General features: G+C 42.0%; 1 protein-coding gene across 2 annotated transcripts in view; it reads right to left on the bottom strand.

The window, feature by feature from the left end:
* Positions 1-16,884, bottom strand: part of THSD4 (thrombospondin type 1 domain containing 4) — a 546,728-nt gene that overhangs the window by 99,934 nt on the left and 429,910 nt on the right. For both annotated transcript variants that reach the window (XM_054595598.1, XM_054595687.1), the window contains one exon: positions 6,032-6,236. In XM_054595598.1, the coding sequence (XP_054451573.1) occupies positions 6,032-6,236 (205 nt within the window). The remainder of the gene's footprint in view (positions 1-6,031; positions 6,237-16,884) is intronic.

Genomic DNA, 16,884 nt, shown 5'->3' with positions numbered 1-16,884 from the left:
TGCAATCTCAATTAAAATCTCAACAGAAGTTTTATGGATTTTAAAGAGTATGTAGAACAAATGTAAGAAAATTTAGGGAAAAAAAGTGTTTGGGTAAAGAATTGGGTACGGGAGCAGAGAGGTGATCTGCTAAAGAATAAATGATATAAAACCACAGCAATGAAAACAATATGGCACTGAAGCAGAAAGAGACAACACAATCAATGCACCTGCATTGAGAATCCACAAGTATATATACATATATTTGAAATTATTATATGGTGGAGGTGGCATTTCAAATTAGTGGGGAAAATTTAACAAATAGTGTTGGGACAATTGTCTATCTATTTGGACAAAAGAGTTGATCCCTACCTCATACCACACACAAAAATTCCAGATGGATTAAATATTTAAATACAAAAAGATGATTGTAAAAGTAATAGAAGAAAATATTAGAGAATAATTTTATAATGTTGGAGGTGTGCAGGTCATTCTAAGTAAGACAAAAATAAAAAAAGTTGACAGATTTGACTAAAAAAGATTTAAAATTTCCTGTACAGAGTAATAGATATCATAAGGAGAGGAGAAAAACAAGATAAAGGCTAATATACTTACAAGTTGAAAATAAGTGAGAACACATATGAGTTCTTAAAATCAGTGAGAAAACTACAAACACAATTTAAAAATAGCAAATTCATAGGAGTACAAGTAATGATAAAAATGAGTGGTCAGAAAGTATAAATAAAATACACATTAAAAATGAAGTACATTAATAATATTTAGTGTCGGTAAGGGTGTGGAGAGAGGGTTTTTTCATGTACTTTTGGTGGGGGTGTAAATTGCTACAGCTACTTTGGAGAGGAATTTTGCTTTATCATTCAGATTTTTAAGTGTTCATTCCACTTGATCTACAAGTTCTATTTCTAGGAGTCTATTCTACAGAAATATTTATACATGTTTGAAAGGATATATGCATTTGGATATTCATGAAAGCATTACTTGTTAGAGAACGTTTAAGTTTTCTTCTCTATAAACGACTTGTCCAGTTATTTATCTTGGGTTTTCTCTTTCATGCATCAGCTTTAAAATAATGTCTAGTGATTCTTGGTTGTCCATTCCTGTTATTTTCAGTTAGCCGTTGACATTTCGGACAGAGCGGCAAGAAGGCTGCTGGAGAACTCTGCACTCATGGCAGAGCCTGTTAGCAGGCCACGGTCTGCAGTGTGAGGCTACAGGGAGCTGGTCGCAGAGCTCCCCTCCCTCCAGTTCTAGAGTGAAGACCGGGGTTTTGGAGAAGTGCTCCCATGTGTGCCATAGTGCATAATGCCCTTCTGCTTTGGACAAGGAGGTAGATGCCAGTGTTCTGAATGTGTGTGCGAGGGTGCTTGTTCATAAACATGTTTTTTTTTCACTATTCCCTGTTTTTCTCCTATCCCACTCTCCATTTTACTTGCTGCCCCCCAAACTCAGAGGTCCCTTAAGCTCTGATGCAGGATGGCCCCTCCTCATCACAGTTCCTCTGCTACCCAGGCTCAAATTTCCTCTTCCAGAAATTCGTTTAAGTCATTGAACAGATGCCCCTCCCCTCCTGTTTTCTTAATGGCGGTAGGTTATATCTTTTTTTATTCTTTTAGTATCATTTTTATGGAATCTTGGGAGGAAGGGAAGAAAAACTCATGTACCTTCTCTGCCATCTTGAACCAAAAACCTGAAGTATTATTTGTAGTATTAGAAAACTGGAGACAGTCTAAACATCTCTCAATAGGAAAATACTTCAATGTTGTCACATCCATTGTACAGAGTATTTCTATATTCAAAAAAATAATGAATGAACTTTATATGTATTCATATAAAAATACCATGATATCATATTAAAGAAGCATATTGCAAAAAGTACATGCACTAATATCAACTTTAGAAAACATGTATTTTTCCAGGGGACTGGAGGATAGTCACTGAACTGTTCAGAGTGGTTATTTATGTCTGTCTTTCCACTTGATAGCAGTGGACCAAGCATGGGGTTGGCATGAAGGAGGAATTTCATATTTTTGTTCTATATTTTCTATATTTTTGTTCAAAATTTTTACAATGCATATGAAAAAATCTTTGGAGTTAATTGTCATACAAATACAAGACATCATTTTAAAATTCTCCAATCTTTCCTATACAGCAAGCTGCTCAACAAATAAATTAAATAAAAGATGACCCATGATACTTGATATTTAAAATGTGGACCATTATTATTATTTTCTAAAACATTTAAGAAAACATACTTAAAAGATATTGCCAGTTTATTTTTGAAAGCTTACAGACCTTTAAAAAAATCCTTTCCGACTTTAAAGCTCTATGACAATGTAATGTGTTGACAGGTGGAACATGTCCTGTAGAATCACTTTTTGTTTGGCATGCTATTATGTCTGATTTCTTAACTGGTACATAATGACATCAGCAAACTGAGCTGGCTGAACTATGCCAAACTTTGATATTTCAGCTAAAATAATTTTACATCTTATCATTAAGGAAGGGGCAAGTAACATAAAATGTCAAACATTTTAATATAATTAGATTAAACTCCTTATTCCCTAAGAGAAGTGTTCTGAGTAACTTATGTGCAAAAGGAAAATACATAGCTTACTACAGATATAAGGGTTCCAAAGTTTTTTCCATTCAAAAAAATCTAGGAATCTATAAAGTGTCAACTAGTCTATATTTTAGAGCATGTGAACAAATTCAAATTAACCATGCCACTGAAAAGTGGAGCTCAAATCTGTAGAATTTCATTGGTTTCTAACATAAAATGAGGCAAACATTCTATCTCCTGAAATATGTGCACCACTCAATGTCATGGTTTTTCCAGTTTTGCTCAGAGAAACACAAAGTGATGAGCTGGCCTGTGCCCCCAGCTCTGTGCGGCCCAGTCCTTCTGGGAGTTATTACAGGACCAGGGCCAGCGCTCAGGCCTTCAGAACCTGAATCCAGCAGGTCCAGTTACTGATGGCCCAGCCAAATTAAACCATAAACTTACTACTTACCTATTAGCCAAGGGTTTTGGTATACCTGCTTCCTTCTGCTATGTAGTATTTGATGTTTAAATTTTAATTTTCATAGCCTAACTCTGTAATTGCATCATTAGTAACTAACACACCAAATCTTTTTTTTTAAAGCAAAGAATGTCCAGTTTCAAAATTCAGAAGACCAGGTATGAGACAAGGTGCTATATATTCATATAACATGAATACCATTATTAACAGAGTGAGTGGCTTAGGGTCATTTAAATATTGAGGGTTTAAAAAAACTTTTTAAATGAGGTGATTAAAACCATCTTCTCTAGCACTAAGACAAGTCTTGTTTTTACAGAAAGCTGCTTTTCGTCTCTGTCAAGTTTGGAGTCAGTCATTAAAAAATACAAAGTGTTTCACAAGGGAATTTTGGTTTGCATCACAAATAACTAAAGATAATTCAGGAAAATAGGGCAACTGAAAAACAAGTTAAAGTTGTAATTTTTTTAAAAGTAATGATACAAATCTGAACTATTCATTTCCTCTACATTGATTATTCTGCAGAACAAATATATGCAGCCAAATCGATTAAGTAAACCGAGTTAAATTTTCATACAAATACTGTTTACATAGCCAGAAATCCCAAAGTAAGAAAACCAAGCTTTCATCATTACCTGGAATATTGTGGAGAAACCCACCATTTGTATCTGAAAAATCTTTCAATGTTTTGAATTGTGTAATGTAAAATACAAGCACTGGGCAGTTCAAAAATAGCCAGACAGACCTGTGCTCTAATCGCTTATATACATAATCTTAAGCAATCTTATGCAATTTTAACTTTTAAGATACACAGACACACAGAACATAAGATTTAGCAGGATAAGTTGGATAGGTATAGAGAACACTTGTGATGAGAAAATGACCATCCCAACCACTGTGCACTTTAAAAGGGTGAGTTTTATGGATGTGAATTATATCTCAATGAAAAAAAAGAATTAAAAATTAAAAATAAAAGAGTATCCCAGGTGATGCTACATCCTCAGTGGTGTGTAAGTTCTACAGCGAGAACCTCCCGTTCATCCCCTGTGGATGCTCCCTTCACTAGAGCTTGCTCTTCTGGTTTCCACTCTTCTTCCTTTGCCCATGTGGCCTCATGTAATATTGCCACAGACTTTAACTTTCTCATGTCCTCCCCTGATTGCGTAGCATAGGAAGTTTAACTCAACTTTCTGAATCACCCTCCCATTGATTCTGGGTACTTTCATTCTCCTCTATCTCCTCATCAGCTTTTTTAGGGGGAGATGGAATTTATTGATATCATAAAGCTTTGACCACTGACAAGCTGAGACAAAAAGAAAGTGAATGAGTATTTGTCAACTGTTAATAAACACCAGGGGCTCTGTTGGGTCCTGAATATCTGATATCCTATTGCTTCTCACAAATACCTGAAAGGTCAGGATTCTTATTCCATGCACTAGACTGAAACACTGAGCAGTGTCTATTCAGACATCCAGTGGATATTCACCCAAGATGTGGGTTTTATGTTCAGAGGGCACAACTTTAAAAACCACTTATTGAAGAGAACTCATTCAAGCCAGGGAAAACTTACTAAAATAACACAAAGCTTATAAAAAGTGGCATTGTTTGCTGGTGCATTTGAACAGTCACACTTCAAATAATCCCCTGATGAACACTTCCCATTCTAGGAGATGAGATGTTTATGGAGATGTGATCTAATAGTACAAAAGAAAGGAGGAAACACACTATTTTTTGCATCTAAAAATAATACACAAACCATTCACTGGCAACCTAGGCTTATTGCCACGCTGATGGTTCCTGGGTTTGCCAGAGCCAATGAGGCAGCTTTCCACATTAACTGGGTTTGTCTCAGAGTTCTACCTGCCATCCCTACCTCTTCCTACCAAGAACACTAAGTGAGGCAAATTCTGGTTGCATTTGACTGGGCAGAGAAGGAATTGCTGCAGAACCTGGAGTTCTCTGGTGATCCTGAGACACGAAATTTGCAAAATGAAGGATCTCTCAACTGTTGCAGCCATTGACTGCGGCATGGCTGATGTTATTCCAGAAGAACTTGGTTCTGAGAACTGCTCTTGGGCAACATCTCTTGGTACACCACCAAGTTTGGAAAAAGACTAGTTGGGTTCAAATCCCAGCTCTGCGTCTTCCTTGCTGTGTATCTCCCTGGGCCTGTTTCCTTATCTATTAAAATGGGGATGGGAACAGCTCCCATCCCTTAGGGCTCTTGAGAGTGTACCATGCCTGGCACCAGTCTGTGCTTTTTAAACTCCTGTTAAAGAAATAATTCAAAAACAGAAATGAATATTGTTCATTAAAAGATTTTAAGAGATTGCTTTCCTTTTAGTATTTTGTTAATTGATTTATACATGTTTACTTGAATTAGAAATTGGTAAAAATTAATTTGTAAGACCTCAATTGTTTTGTATAAAATGCAACCAGCCAGAAACTTAGAAATCAACAAAGATTTCCTTCTGCAGGAAAATAGGCTAACATGGCCTCTCATTATTGATGATATTGCCCAAAATGATTGCTGAGTGGCTCTGCAGTTGTTCAGAAAATACACGCATACCGTTGCCCCAGGGAGATGAGGCAGAAAGAAGAGAAACATAGCTTTTGCTTTGGGGCCCCAGGGAGTGAAGGTCCAGACAGGATCACCAACTGCCCTCCGCCACCTCACATTTCCCAGAACAAAGACTGTCAGACCTCGGCTTGTCAAAGACCCTCCCCCATCTCAGAGACAATTGAGCCTGTTACTGAATTCATAACCATGTTTCTCTTGGAAAGAAGGATGGATGGTTTACGTGTGTAAATATTAAACATCACTTGCAGTTAGGACTTTTTAAACTTTCTCCACCCAAGCAGCTCACTTCAAGGGGAGGGTGCTGCTCTGGCTTCCCCAGTGACCTTCTGTGTGGCCAAGGACCTCTGTACACTACTGTGCCCATCTCATGATCCTGGAGGAAATAAGGCACTGCAGTGACAGATGGATTCCTCTGGAAAAAGACCAAGCTTACCCAAGTAGTTGTTGCTCTTGTGCATCTCGGTGATGTTGATTTTTGTGGCTCCTTGGGGAATCTCAACCACGCGGTGGTAGCCCAGGCTGGTGAGGGCGTGCTTGAACACGCCCGACACAACCTGACAGCCCGTGTTATCGCCTCCACACACCCCGCACTTGTCCACTACTTTGTCCGAGCCTAGGTAGTCGTCACAGCCGATGCTCTGCAAAGAGGTGGAAAACAGAAGACTCCTGTAGCATCTATCAGGGGCATCTGGGGAAGGAGGGAAAGGGCTGAAGATCTAGTGGTGGGACTCGGACTGACCCTCCTCCTGCCCCATTCAGTTCCTGTAGATGAGCAAGTTCATGCCTCCCTTCACTCAACAGATATTCACAGAGCCCCTACTCTGGGCAAGGACTTTCTCTTCTAGGTATTTGTGAAATTGTACATCCTAGGGGCTGGGTAGGGACACAGGCAGGAAACAAGACAAGTAAACAAAATAGTGCGTTTGGTGGCGGTAAATGACCAGGAGAAAAATAATGCAGGAAAATGGGATGGGGAGAGAGTGGGGACATGAACACTTATCCCACAGGCTGGACAGGGAAGCTGTCCCACGAATCCATTCCCCTGTTGGACTCTGAGAGAGAAGAGGCTGGGCCGTGTTCGGATTTTTATATAAGGAAGTTCTTTGGGACTATGATAAGTGCCACACCTAAAACTAGGGTTTGTCCCCAAGTCTTCCATCCTAAATGACTAGATGATTCAAACACTTAGTGAAGTCACCCCACAAGTCGTGTTCTCAGGCCCAGTTTCTTAGGAAATTAAATCAAACTGGGTGAGATCTGGGTTTTCACTGGTCATTGTGGTTCTGAGGAGCTGGGCACCAGGACTTCTGCTTGGCTCCCCCAAAGCACTTTCCCAGGGCAGCAGGTGCAGAGAGGAGGGGCCAGAAACATCAGCAAACGGGATGATACACATCTAAATAAGGGGCGCACAAAGAGTATAGGCAGTCTTGTCAGTGCTTAAAGGAACGCTGACTTCGGCGTTCCGTCCCCCAGACATTCCCCCATTTCTCATTCCAAGATCTTTTTGCTTTATCTTCCCCTCCCCATTCATGGTTCTGTTGGGGCAATTTTATTCTGCATTAAAAAAAATGAAATCTTGGATCAGAATAGAATGGTCTTCATGGAATCCTTTTCCACTCCTGGAACTGATGCTTCTGAATTCAAAATAGGGGCACACAGTCTAAGCAAGGAATCCTGTCATACTTCCTCAGGAGATGGAGTAGGTGGACTGCAGTTTGGACAGGAAAATACCTGATGACAGAATTATTTCACTGAGGAGTGGTGCTAGGGGATGGTACTTGAAATCGGAATGAAATTCTAAAACTTGGGACACATGTTTGCTGAATACAGCCTTGTACTGGTGTTTGAATTCCAATAATCAGACCTCATCTCAGGGGAAAAGTGGTCAGCAAGCCATTCAAAGTCCACTGCTGATTTTGTTAAAGAACCCTGGTCTGTGCACATGGATCCTGCAGGTCAAATTGTACAGGCAGAGTCTAGGCAGGTGTTCATTCTTTCTCCTCCAACTTCACACTTGACTGACACCTTTCTGCAGGCACCACAGGTCTGCATTATTACTTCCATATTCTCGAGTGCACATTAGTCTATCAATAACAACTGGTCTCTCTTCACAAATACCTTCTCTGCAAAACATTATTTCTGACCAACAACAGAATATCACCTCAATGTGTTCATCCACACCCAATTAGCCTTTCAAAATGCCATGTTTGCTCAAATAGTTCTTGTCCCTGCCCCATGCATATTTTAGCAGAAGTTTTAAAAGTATGTTTTCTGTGCATGATTTCCACCTCCCCAACTCCTCAGCTCTCCTTTGCTTTGATACAAAAAAAAAATGTCACCACCAATGGAGATTTTGGAAAGTAGATCCCAGGTCACCAAAGCAAGATCCTAACAGAGTTCAGGAGATGCCTCTGATTGTCACTGACAGGGAAGGGGGACAGCAAAGCTGGTCAGCACTCCTTCTCTCCCTGTCTAGCAACATCTCACCCTCCCACTTTCCTCACCAAGGGTCCATTCCTCATACCCCTGGACTTGCCTGGCCCAGACTGAGCTCGTGCTCATGGGGCGCTCCAGGTAAAGGGAACAAAGTACATGAAGGCACAGAGGTAAGAATGAACACCTAGGAAGTAAGAAGTAGAAAAGACTGACATGCTCTTGCCAGGAGGGATGAAATGAGGCTGCATTTGTCAAGAATCTTATTTGCCAGGGTGAAGTATTGGAATTTTGCCCGATGGGATCTGCAGTCACTGGATGTCTGAAGAAGGGGAGGGCGACGCTCAGATTCATTTTTCAGTTAATGACTTGGGCTGTAGCATGGGTGTGTCCTTGAGTGGGGAGGATAGGCAGCGTAATGAATTTCTCTCTTATAAACAGGGTTTAAGGATATTTCAAGAGTGAATGAGGGCCACCGAGGATGGGACAGACATTGCATCAACCGTCAGCCCTCAGCCCAGTTAGAAGGGGATGATCACAAGGAAATCACACTGCCATGGATTGCTTCAGACAACCACAGACACAGACACAACGTCATCTTATCGTGTGAAGCAGGCATTCTATTAAAACGCTCTGCACAATGTGATGGATGCTCCCACCTTCCTGTGCAGCATGGCCATTCTGGATGAATCTCAGCATGGAGAGGGAGGGCAGCAGTGCTTCCTGGAAGATGTCGGATAGCCCGGAGGTTGGTTTCAGTGAAGGGTATGGCCACATGCGATGCCAAGTGCTAAAGGGGTGACCTCCTGTCTCCTCAGGGCCTGGCTCTGGACTCTGAACATGCTATGTTCACTCTTCAAGAGAAAAATCAGAACAAGGAGTCTGGAAATCTTCCTTGGGGGTGGCAAGGGCAGAGAGAGCATCCTTCCAGTGTTGTAAAGGTTACCCAGGGTCTCTGAGAGGCTGGGTTGCCATGGAGTTGCCAAATGCCCCCTATGCACTTCACAAAGCAGGAGGAAGAACCCCACAATGAGAACTAGGCAGATAACATACATTCAAGGTCTTTATTTTTAGGCAATTGCATACCTGACAACTGTCCCTTCTCCAGCACAGGGCTCTTATGAGGATCAGATGATCCAACGAGGGAAAATTTGGATTGGGTGTCCTGGTGTGGCATGGCTAAAGAAGTGACCTATGGGCCAGGACCTGAATGACAAGAAGGACCAGCCGAGGAGGATCTAAACATGCAAACATGCATTTTCATTGCTGATGTGGCTGAGTAACTACACCAGGCAGGCAGGCTAGGAAACCCCAGGCTGAATCAGACTCAGGTTCTGCCTTCGGGAATTTGGGTCTAACTGGGGTAATGAGACATGTGTATGGATTTATTAGGCAAGAGAAGCCCTGCATTCTTTATGTCATGCCAGGCCAGGATCAACGCTCTTTTAGAAAGTTGTTACTTAACAATGGGGTACATAAAGTCTAGAGGGTGTTGCAATACCTCAGCCTAAACTAAGGGAATGGTGATGGGGTGAAGAGGGTTTGAGAGGAGCTTAGGAAGCAAAATGGACAGGCCTTGGTGACTGACTAGTCGGAGAAAGAGGAGTTTGAATCCTCCTCAGCACCATCATATTCACATTTTCATATATTTTTCTCATTTAATCTTAAAAGCAATTTTTGATATTTCTAAAAGTTGTAGGAAAGAAGTTAGGTAATTGGCCCAAGACCATGTTTGCTAACAAGAGCTGCAGCTGATATTTTAATCATAATCCCATGATTTTAACCGTTATCCAACACCCTCCCCCAGCCCCCCGCCACGGATCAGAGGCCACGCTGAGGGTTCTAGTTGTGTTGAAGGAGTGGATGGTGGTGGTGACCTAAGTGCAGAGGAAGAAACTCAAGCACTGATCCCATAGTCTCAGGGCGAAGCTGGTCCACAAGTGACTGGTGTTCTCTTTCAATACTATGAAGGGCCGACCACATTTGTGTCTCTCCCCAATGGGCTGCTTTAGCCCTATACTCTACACACAGTAGGTGATTAAATATTTTTAGTTCATCTTCCTATTGTATTAATTTTTATTGTTAGAGATTTTTAACTTTGAAATAATTTAAGACTCACAAGAAGTTGCAAAAAATAGTACAGAGTTTCAGTGACCCTTTACCCAGCCTCCTGCAATGATAATACTACATATAAGCACAGCACATTGTTAAAACTGTTTTTTATACATATGTGTGTATGTGTGCATGCGTGTGTGTACACCATTGCCATCAGTACAATGCATTAGCTCGAGAGTAAACCTTACTTTGACTTTACCACTTTTTCTTGGTGTGCAGCTCTATAAAATTTTATCACGTCTGGATTCCCGTACTATGTTACTTTAAAGCAGCTGGTATTCTCCAGAACACAGCCATGTAATTGATAAGTGGAGCTGACGTCAGTTAGCGGGAAAAGCAGTTGGCACGATAGAAAGGCCGTTGGACTGGGACTCAGAAAACCTGGGGTGTAGCCCTGGCTCAGTCCCTGACTGGCTGTGTGAGACTGGTGGGTCACTTCTCTATAGGGCTGGCACTGGAGACATTTTTACCACACCCAGATCTTTGAGGGAATAGTGCCCAGAAGTGAATCTGGCCTGAATTCTAGTTTATCTCAGGATACTGGTCAACTGATTTCTGATGGGTACGACATAACAGTGCTGGCCTAGGTCCCCAGACTCTCTCAGAGGCACAACCAAAGTGCCTTCAGTGGGTGCTTAACGTGGCACTAGCCTCTGCTGGGCCTGGGTCATGTGCTGGTTCTGCCACTTGGGGGCGCTGTACCTTTGGTCATGTTCACTGGACATTCTGAGCCTCAGTTCCTTCATCTGTGGCTGGGGATGGTATAGCATCTACCTCAGAGAACCGTGGGGAGAATCGGATGAGTTAAACGTGGAAGGCACTCAGCAGAATGCTGTTAATAGGGTGGCTTCTCAGAAAACACTGTTGTTATTTTTATCATTGTCTTCATATATTGGTTTCATCTGGAATCTATCTACTTTTAAGAAAATTCCATCATCATGTAACCACTTGGACCACATTTCTATAACACTTTCTATTATTTTTTAGTGACAGATAATCTCTTCTTCAGTCGGAGAGATGCAGAAAAGCCTGAAGAGCTGAGAAAATGCCAAGGTTCACCATAAAGCTCAGACACCCTGAATAGCCCTTCACTCTTACTGCTCCAACAACACCTCGTGAAAAAGACAATGCACATTTGCTCCCTGATCTACCTTGATTTATTTACTTATTTATTTTGCTCACCATGTACTGCCATTGCAAAGAGATATTTCTTGTTACAAAGGCGATTGGACAACTATCAGATATCCTTGATATTCTTCCAGTGATTTTTGTAACATGTTGTAGGAAAATTTTACATGTTGCAAGCCATCACAGGAGAAAATGTTCAAGAATTGCCCCCAATTATGTGCCAAAATTAACCTAAATGAAATTTCCTGAGGGAAATGAACAATTTGGATGACATGTTTGGTGGTGAGTTTCACAGGGAAGAGGCCTCTGTGTATCACGGCGGGCAGGCCTGTGCCAGGCATGCGGGGAGTGGGGCTTCTGAGCCTCTAACGGGAAGCAGATGTTCCTGTGTGTGCTCAATGAGCAGCCTCCGCTGGTTGGCTAGATGACACCGACAGGTAAAGCAACGTGCTTTAATGATCATGCTGTCACGGTGTACAGGGAAGCATGTTATTATTAAAGTGATTAGTAGCTAACATCAAATTTATAGTGAGCTAATTCGTGGACATACATGTGGATGCCAAAACTTTTACTCATGACATTCTGTTGAAAGAAATCCTTTGTATATGATAAATATCTCCCTCTTATTAATGTTCAGAATATAGATCAATCCACCTTCCTGGAAAGCAATTTAGCAATATATACTGTTTGACCCAATAATTCTTCTTCCAGGAATTTATCTAAGGAAATTATAAGAAATGAGGCCAAAAATTTCTGTATGCAGGAGCTCTTCACAGTATTATTATTAATAGAGAAATTGGAAACACCTTAAATTTTCTACATAGGGAAACAGTTAAACAATATATAGAAATCCTCTAGGAAAAACTGGATGGGTCTTTTTCCAGCTGTTATCCTCATTAAAATTTTCTTGTTCTTATGCTGGCAAGATTGACCCTCAGTATTCCCTGAGACAGCCCTACTATGTGTCAATGCAGTGGGAGCTGGGGAGACTGAAGATGAAACAGACCAGGTTCTGATTTAGGATCTGAATCTGGGGTCAGTAAATTACAACCCGAAGAACAAATCTGGCCCATGACTGCTTTTATAAATAAAGATTTATTGGAACACAAACATGCCCATTTGTTTATTCATTGTCTAGGGCTGCGTTTGTGTTGCATCACAGGGTTCAGAAGTTGCAACAGAGATAGTATGGTCCACAAAGCCTAAAATATTTGTGATCTAGCCTTTTACAGTAACAAAATGAAAATTCTGGTCTAAATTGGCTGGCAGACACAATCCCATCATTCACCACGGCATGGAAATGTTGAGAGGAAAAGTGCAAAGCCCTGGGCAGCCAAGGCTGAAGCTCAGGTCCAAATTTGCCACTACTTGCCCTCATCCTGAATCACAGACACCCCCTTGATTTGTCCCAATGTGTCTCGACATAAAACAGAAGGCAAGGGATTGTCAACTTCTACCACAGTGGCCTTCCATTGTTATTCATCCATCCATCCATCCATCCATCCATCCATCCATCCATCCATCCATCACTGGAGGAATTTATTGATTTTTAGAGAGTGGGGGTGGGGGAGAGAAACATCAATGTGATGGAGAAACATTGATTGGCTGCTTCCCATACTCAACCTGACCGGGGATTAAACCTGCAACCTAGGTATGTGCTCCGACCAGGGATCGAACCCTCAACCTTTTGGTCTATGAGACGATGCTCAAACCAAGTGAGCCACTGGGCCAAGACTTCAGTTGTTTTTTAAAGCAGAACCCCCCCCACACCTTTCAAACAAAATCTCATGCAGAAACACAGAACTCCAATATATCAAATGAGAAAAGTAGAACTGCTCTGGCTGAAGAGCAGCCGGCGGTGTTTGAAATCCAGTGTCTCTCTTCCTCATGGCCTGGGTTTCTCAATCCTGTCCCTAGTGGCATTTTGGGCCAGACAGTTCTTTGTTGCAGGGACTGTCTTGTGCATTGCAGGATCACCCTCAGTAATGACAAATAAAAATTTCTTCAGACATTGCCAAGTGTTGCCAGTGAGAACAAAATCATCCCTCATTGAGAATCATTGCTCCAGTTTATTCTAAAGCCCATGGGACACCGTGGGGCACAGGACAGAACCCCCAGAAGCTCTGATAGCATTTCCACAGACGTGCCTAAAACAGTTCTTTGTAGATGTTGGAGAAGCTAATGAGCCAATAATACTTAATTATCTGGTTTTAAAATTACTTCCTCACTGCCATCAAACTAACTAGCAGCCTGCTAGAGTTCTCTCACGTTGCCTTTTGGTTTAACCAGCATGAGCAGGATTATGTACTGCAAAGAACAGAGTGCCTGGCACACAGAAAGTGCTTAAAAAGTGTTTTCTTGAATGAAAGAACAGCTGGTCGAGGAGTCAAAAGATCCACGTTATAGGACCAATTTGCTCCTTGAACTGGATCATCTCTAAGGTCTCTTCTGGTGCTAAATTGTTTCTGAGAAAAAGAGATGAAGCCCCGATGTGAAGGCTCCTGCCGTATCTCAAGTCAGAGGAATCTGCTTTCTGTAGAAAAGTTAAATTGGAAACAGGAATCAATGGCAAACAAAACTGACAATGTCATTCATTAGAAGAGAAGAAATGGTCCATGGGATAAAAGGTATTTTGGCTTCCTTAATGACGGCAGTTGTGTAACCAGTGATCTGGTTTTAATCAAGCTATGGTTGTCGCTTTTCAGTACCTCATCCTCTTTCATTAGAGAAGAGCACCTTCCCAAGTGACTCAATGGGAAGAAAATGTTGGCGCTCTTCTAGGATGAAATTGAGAAGAATCAACTACAGCAATGTTTACACATCTGAAGAAAGGAGCCCTGAGAGGGAAACATTTCATATGCTGTGAGGGAATTACCCACCTCCCTGACCGTGGTCATCATTCCCTGGAGAGTGGGGTATTCCAGACTCCAAAATCCCAGAACTTCACTTTCATGATCTCTCTCTCAAGTGGACTGAAATTCGGGGAGTGGGGACATGGAATGAATTACAACTATGACAATTGTTCTATTATGAAAGTAAGGTGTCCATGTAGAGTAGTAGGAACCTGTGGATTTTTTTCTTTACTTTTAAAGTATAAGGCTGTATGGTGAATTTTATATTGTTTAAAATACCTGGTCAGATTGTATTGTAACTCTGGAGGGACCAGCACCATATGAAACAGGTCTGTTAGAGGCTGTGGGTCTGGGTGGCTAACAGGTAAGGAATAGGAAGTTTACTGCAAAAAGGACCATGGAGGTGCTGTCCACACTGGCGAGTTCTGGAAGCCATCGTATCAACAAAACAAGGCATCGGGCTGATGAACTGCTCCAGGGGGCAGGCTTCTTGCACACTGGCCCAACTTAAATGGCTTCCTGGGTGCAGACAGCCCACGTCCACAGGAGTGGGTCACAGCCAGAGGCTCTCAGAGGACTGTGGGTGAATTCAGCTTCTGGGAGCGATGATGGAGACTCATGCACGCGTCGCTGTCATTTCCTTGATATGCAGCCTATCACCTAATGTGCTTGTTTGCATTTTTCTTCACAAGATGGCACCTATAAGCCTGTTTAAAAGAGTAATTGCCTAAGCAATTAGTGTAGAGACAAGAAACAGTGGTTAAACATGTAAAGGAACGATAGTTGAGAAACACAGGAAGGGTGAACTTGGTAATTCGGGCTGACTGCATGTTTATTGTGCTCGTATGTGCAAATCCCTGCCATGTTGTAGAGATAGGATTTTCATTTCTTAAAATGTTTTTGTGGAGCATTTAAAAATGTGGGAGGAATATTCAGGCCTTTATTTTCAGCATGTTCAAGAGAATGCTTTTAAATCTGTGTAAATAAACTAAACTTTGGGGTTGCGCGGCTTTTGCGATGTTACTGGGTGATCTTCAGGGGCTGCTGAGAAGACTGGCTGGTGTGGGGGGAGATGAGAGAAAAGGCTGGTTACCAAAGCATGTGGGCTTGAATCCTGAGACTCTTGAGTGGGGCCATGGCTGACTGAGATGCTATTTTTGAAGATGCTTGGCAGACACAGGCAGTGGATTACAGATGGAAGAGACCAGAGGTTAAGACACACAGACACCTGCAGGAAGATGAGCACAGAGGGATGAGCGCCTGGGCCAGAGAGATGGAATTAGAATGGAGGGCAAGGGCACGCCACCATTACACTGAAGGAAGGGCCCGCGGACTGAAGGATGGTCTACTGAAGGTACAGCAAGGAAGACTTTGGGGTCTGGGAACCAAGGTGAACAGTAAGTAACTTTGCCTATTTCAGGCAGAAACTTTGCTGGAGGTCAGGCCTTTGATGGAGTCATCTTAGAGCGAGGGTCTGAGTGTGGATCATGATAATCAGTAATTCATTTGCTGAATTTAGCCATCTTTATTCTCTCTCCCTCTCTCATTGGAAATTCCTTCTAGAACCCTGAACATTTTTAGTTTAGTGTCTTGATAGGAAATCTTTCCAAAGTGTATTTTATACTTCTCTGCTGTTTTTTCCTTTATGAATAAAGAATAATGAACATTATTTGATCTTCTCTAGCCCCTTGTCACTCAGAGTGTGGTCCATGCACCAGCTGCACAGGCGTTAGCTGACAGAAAGCCTATTCACAATCTTGGGCCCCATCCCAGGCTTAGTGAACTTGAATCTGCATTTAGGCAGCATCCTCAGGTGGTTCATGTGTAACCTGGGATTATTTGAATTTTCAGGACAGTTTTTGCTTATTTTGTGGACTTTCTTCTTTTCTCATGTTGCACGCCAACCCCCAAATGATAACCAATTCTCCCATCTAGTCAAAAAAATACAACACTATGGCCCTTTTGCTTACAAACTGACAAGCAATAATGCCTTTGGAAAGTTTTTCTCTGTGTGATTTTTAAGGGAGGCAGGGGTGGCAGTAAGATGCATGTTTGCAGTCCCCTGAGAATCTCAGTACTGGACAGCAGGAAGGGCCCTGGGAACACCAGCTCCTTGCTTCATGGGTGACGAACCAAGTCCTGGGAGAGGTGACTTCTCCAAGGTGGCAGGGAGAGGACTTCCTGTCAGAGACTCCTTTTCATGACACCATGGTGCCCTCTTCCTCCTTATAAGGAGGGTGTTACTGTTTTCTCACAAGTTTCTGCCATGTTTTCATTTCTCAAAATGGTCTATCTTCTTTTCTTTCTTCTTATTATGTCCCTGTAACCACGTGAGAAAGGTTTTATCTACCAGCCATAGTAGCAACTCCCCTAGAGAGCAAACTGTTTTTGTGAAGATACTTGGATACATTGCTTGGGGTGGGAGGAGGGACCCTCAGGCCATGGGGGTTAGCAGAAACCAAGACAACAAGAGATAACGGCTAACCTGAGATATGGCTGAATAGGAGAAGACTTGGGCTTTGCTTCCAGAGGTGGAGAGAGAAGAAATGGACAGAGAAGGGGAGGAGGAGAGAGGCTAGGAGATGGTGGAAGGCCAATGAAATACCTGACCTGGAATCTGACGTTTACTTGCTGTGATTTAAACCACTCTCTGTTCCCAGCCCTCCCAGCTCTTCATCAAAGCTCCTGCCTTTACAATTCCTGGTTTAGATTCCTTGAACCTTCTTTCCATTTTCATAACCTGAACTAAAAACTTCTA

Source organism: Pteronotus mesoamericanus, unplaced genomic scaffold (genome assembly GCF_021234165.1).
Source record: "Pteronotus mesoamericanus isolate MK-2021 breed Mesoamerican mustached bat unplaced genomic scaffold, CSHL_Meso_final contig_100, whole genome shotgun sequence".
Classification (NCBI taxonomy): Eukaryota; Metazoa; Chordata; class Mammalia; order Chiroptera; family Mormoopidae; genus Pteronotus; species Pteronotus mesoamericanus.
The sequence above is the reverse complement of the archived record's forward strand: the minus strand, read 5'-3'. Positions and strand labels throughout refer to the sequence as shown.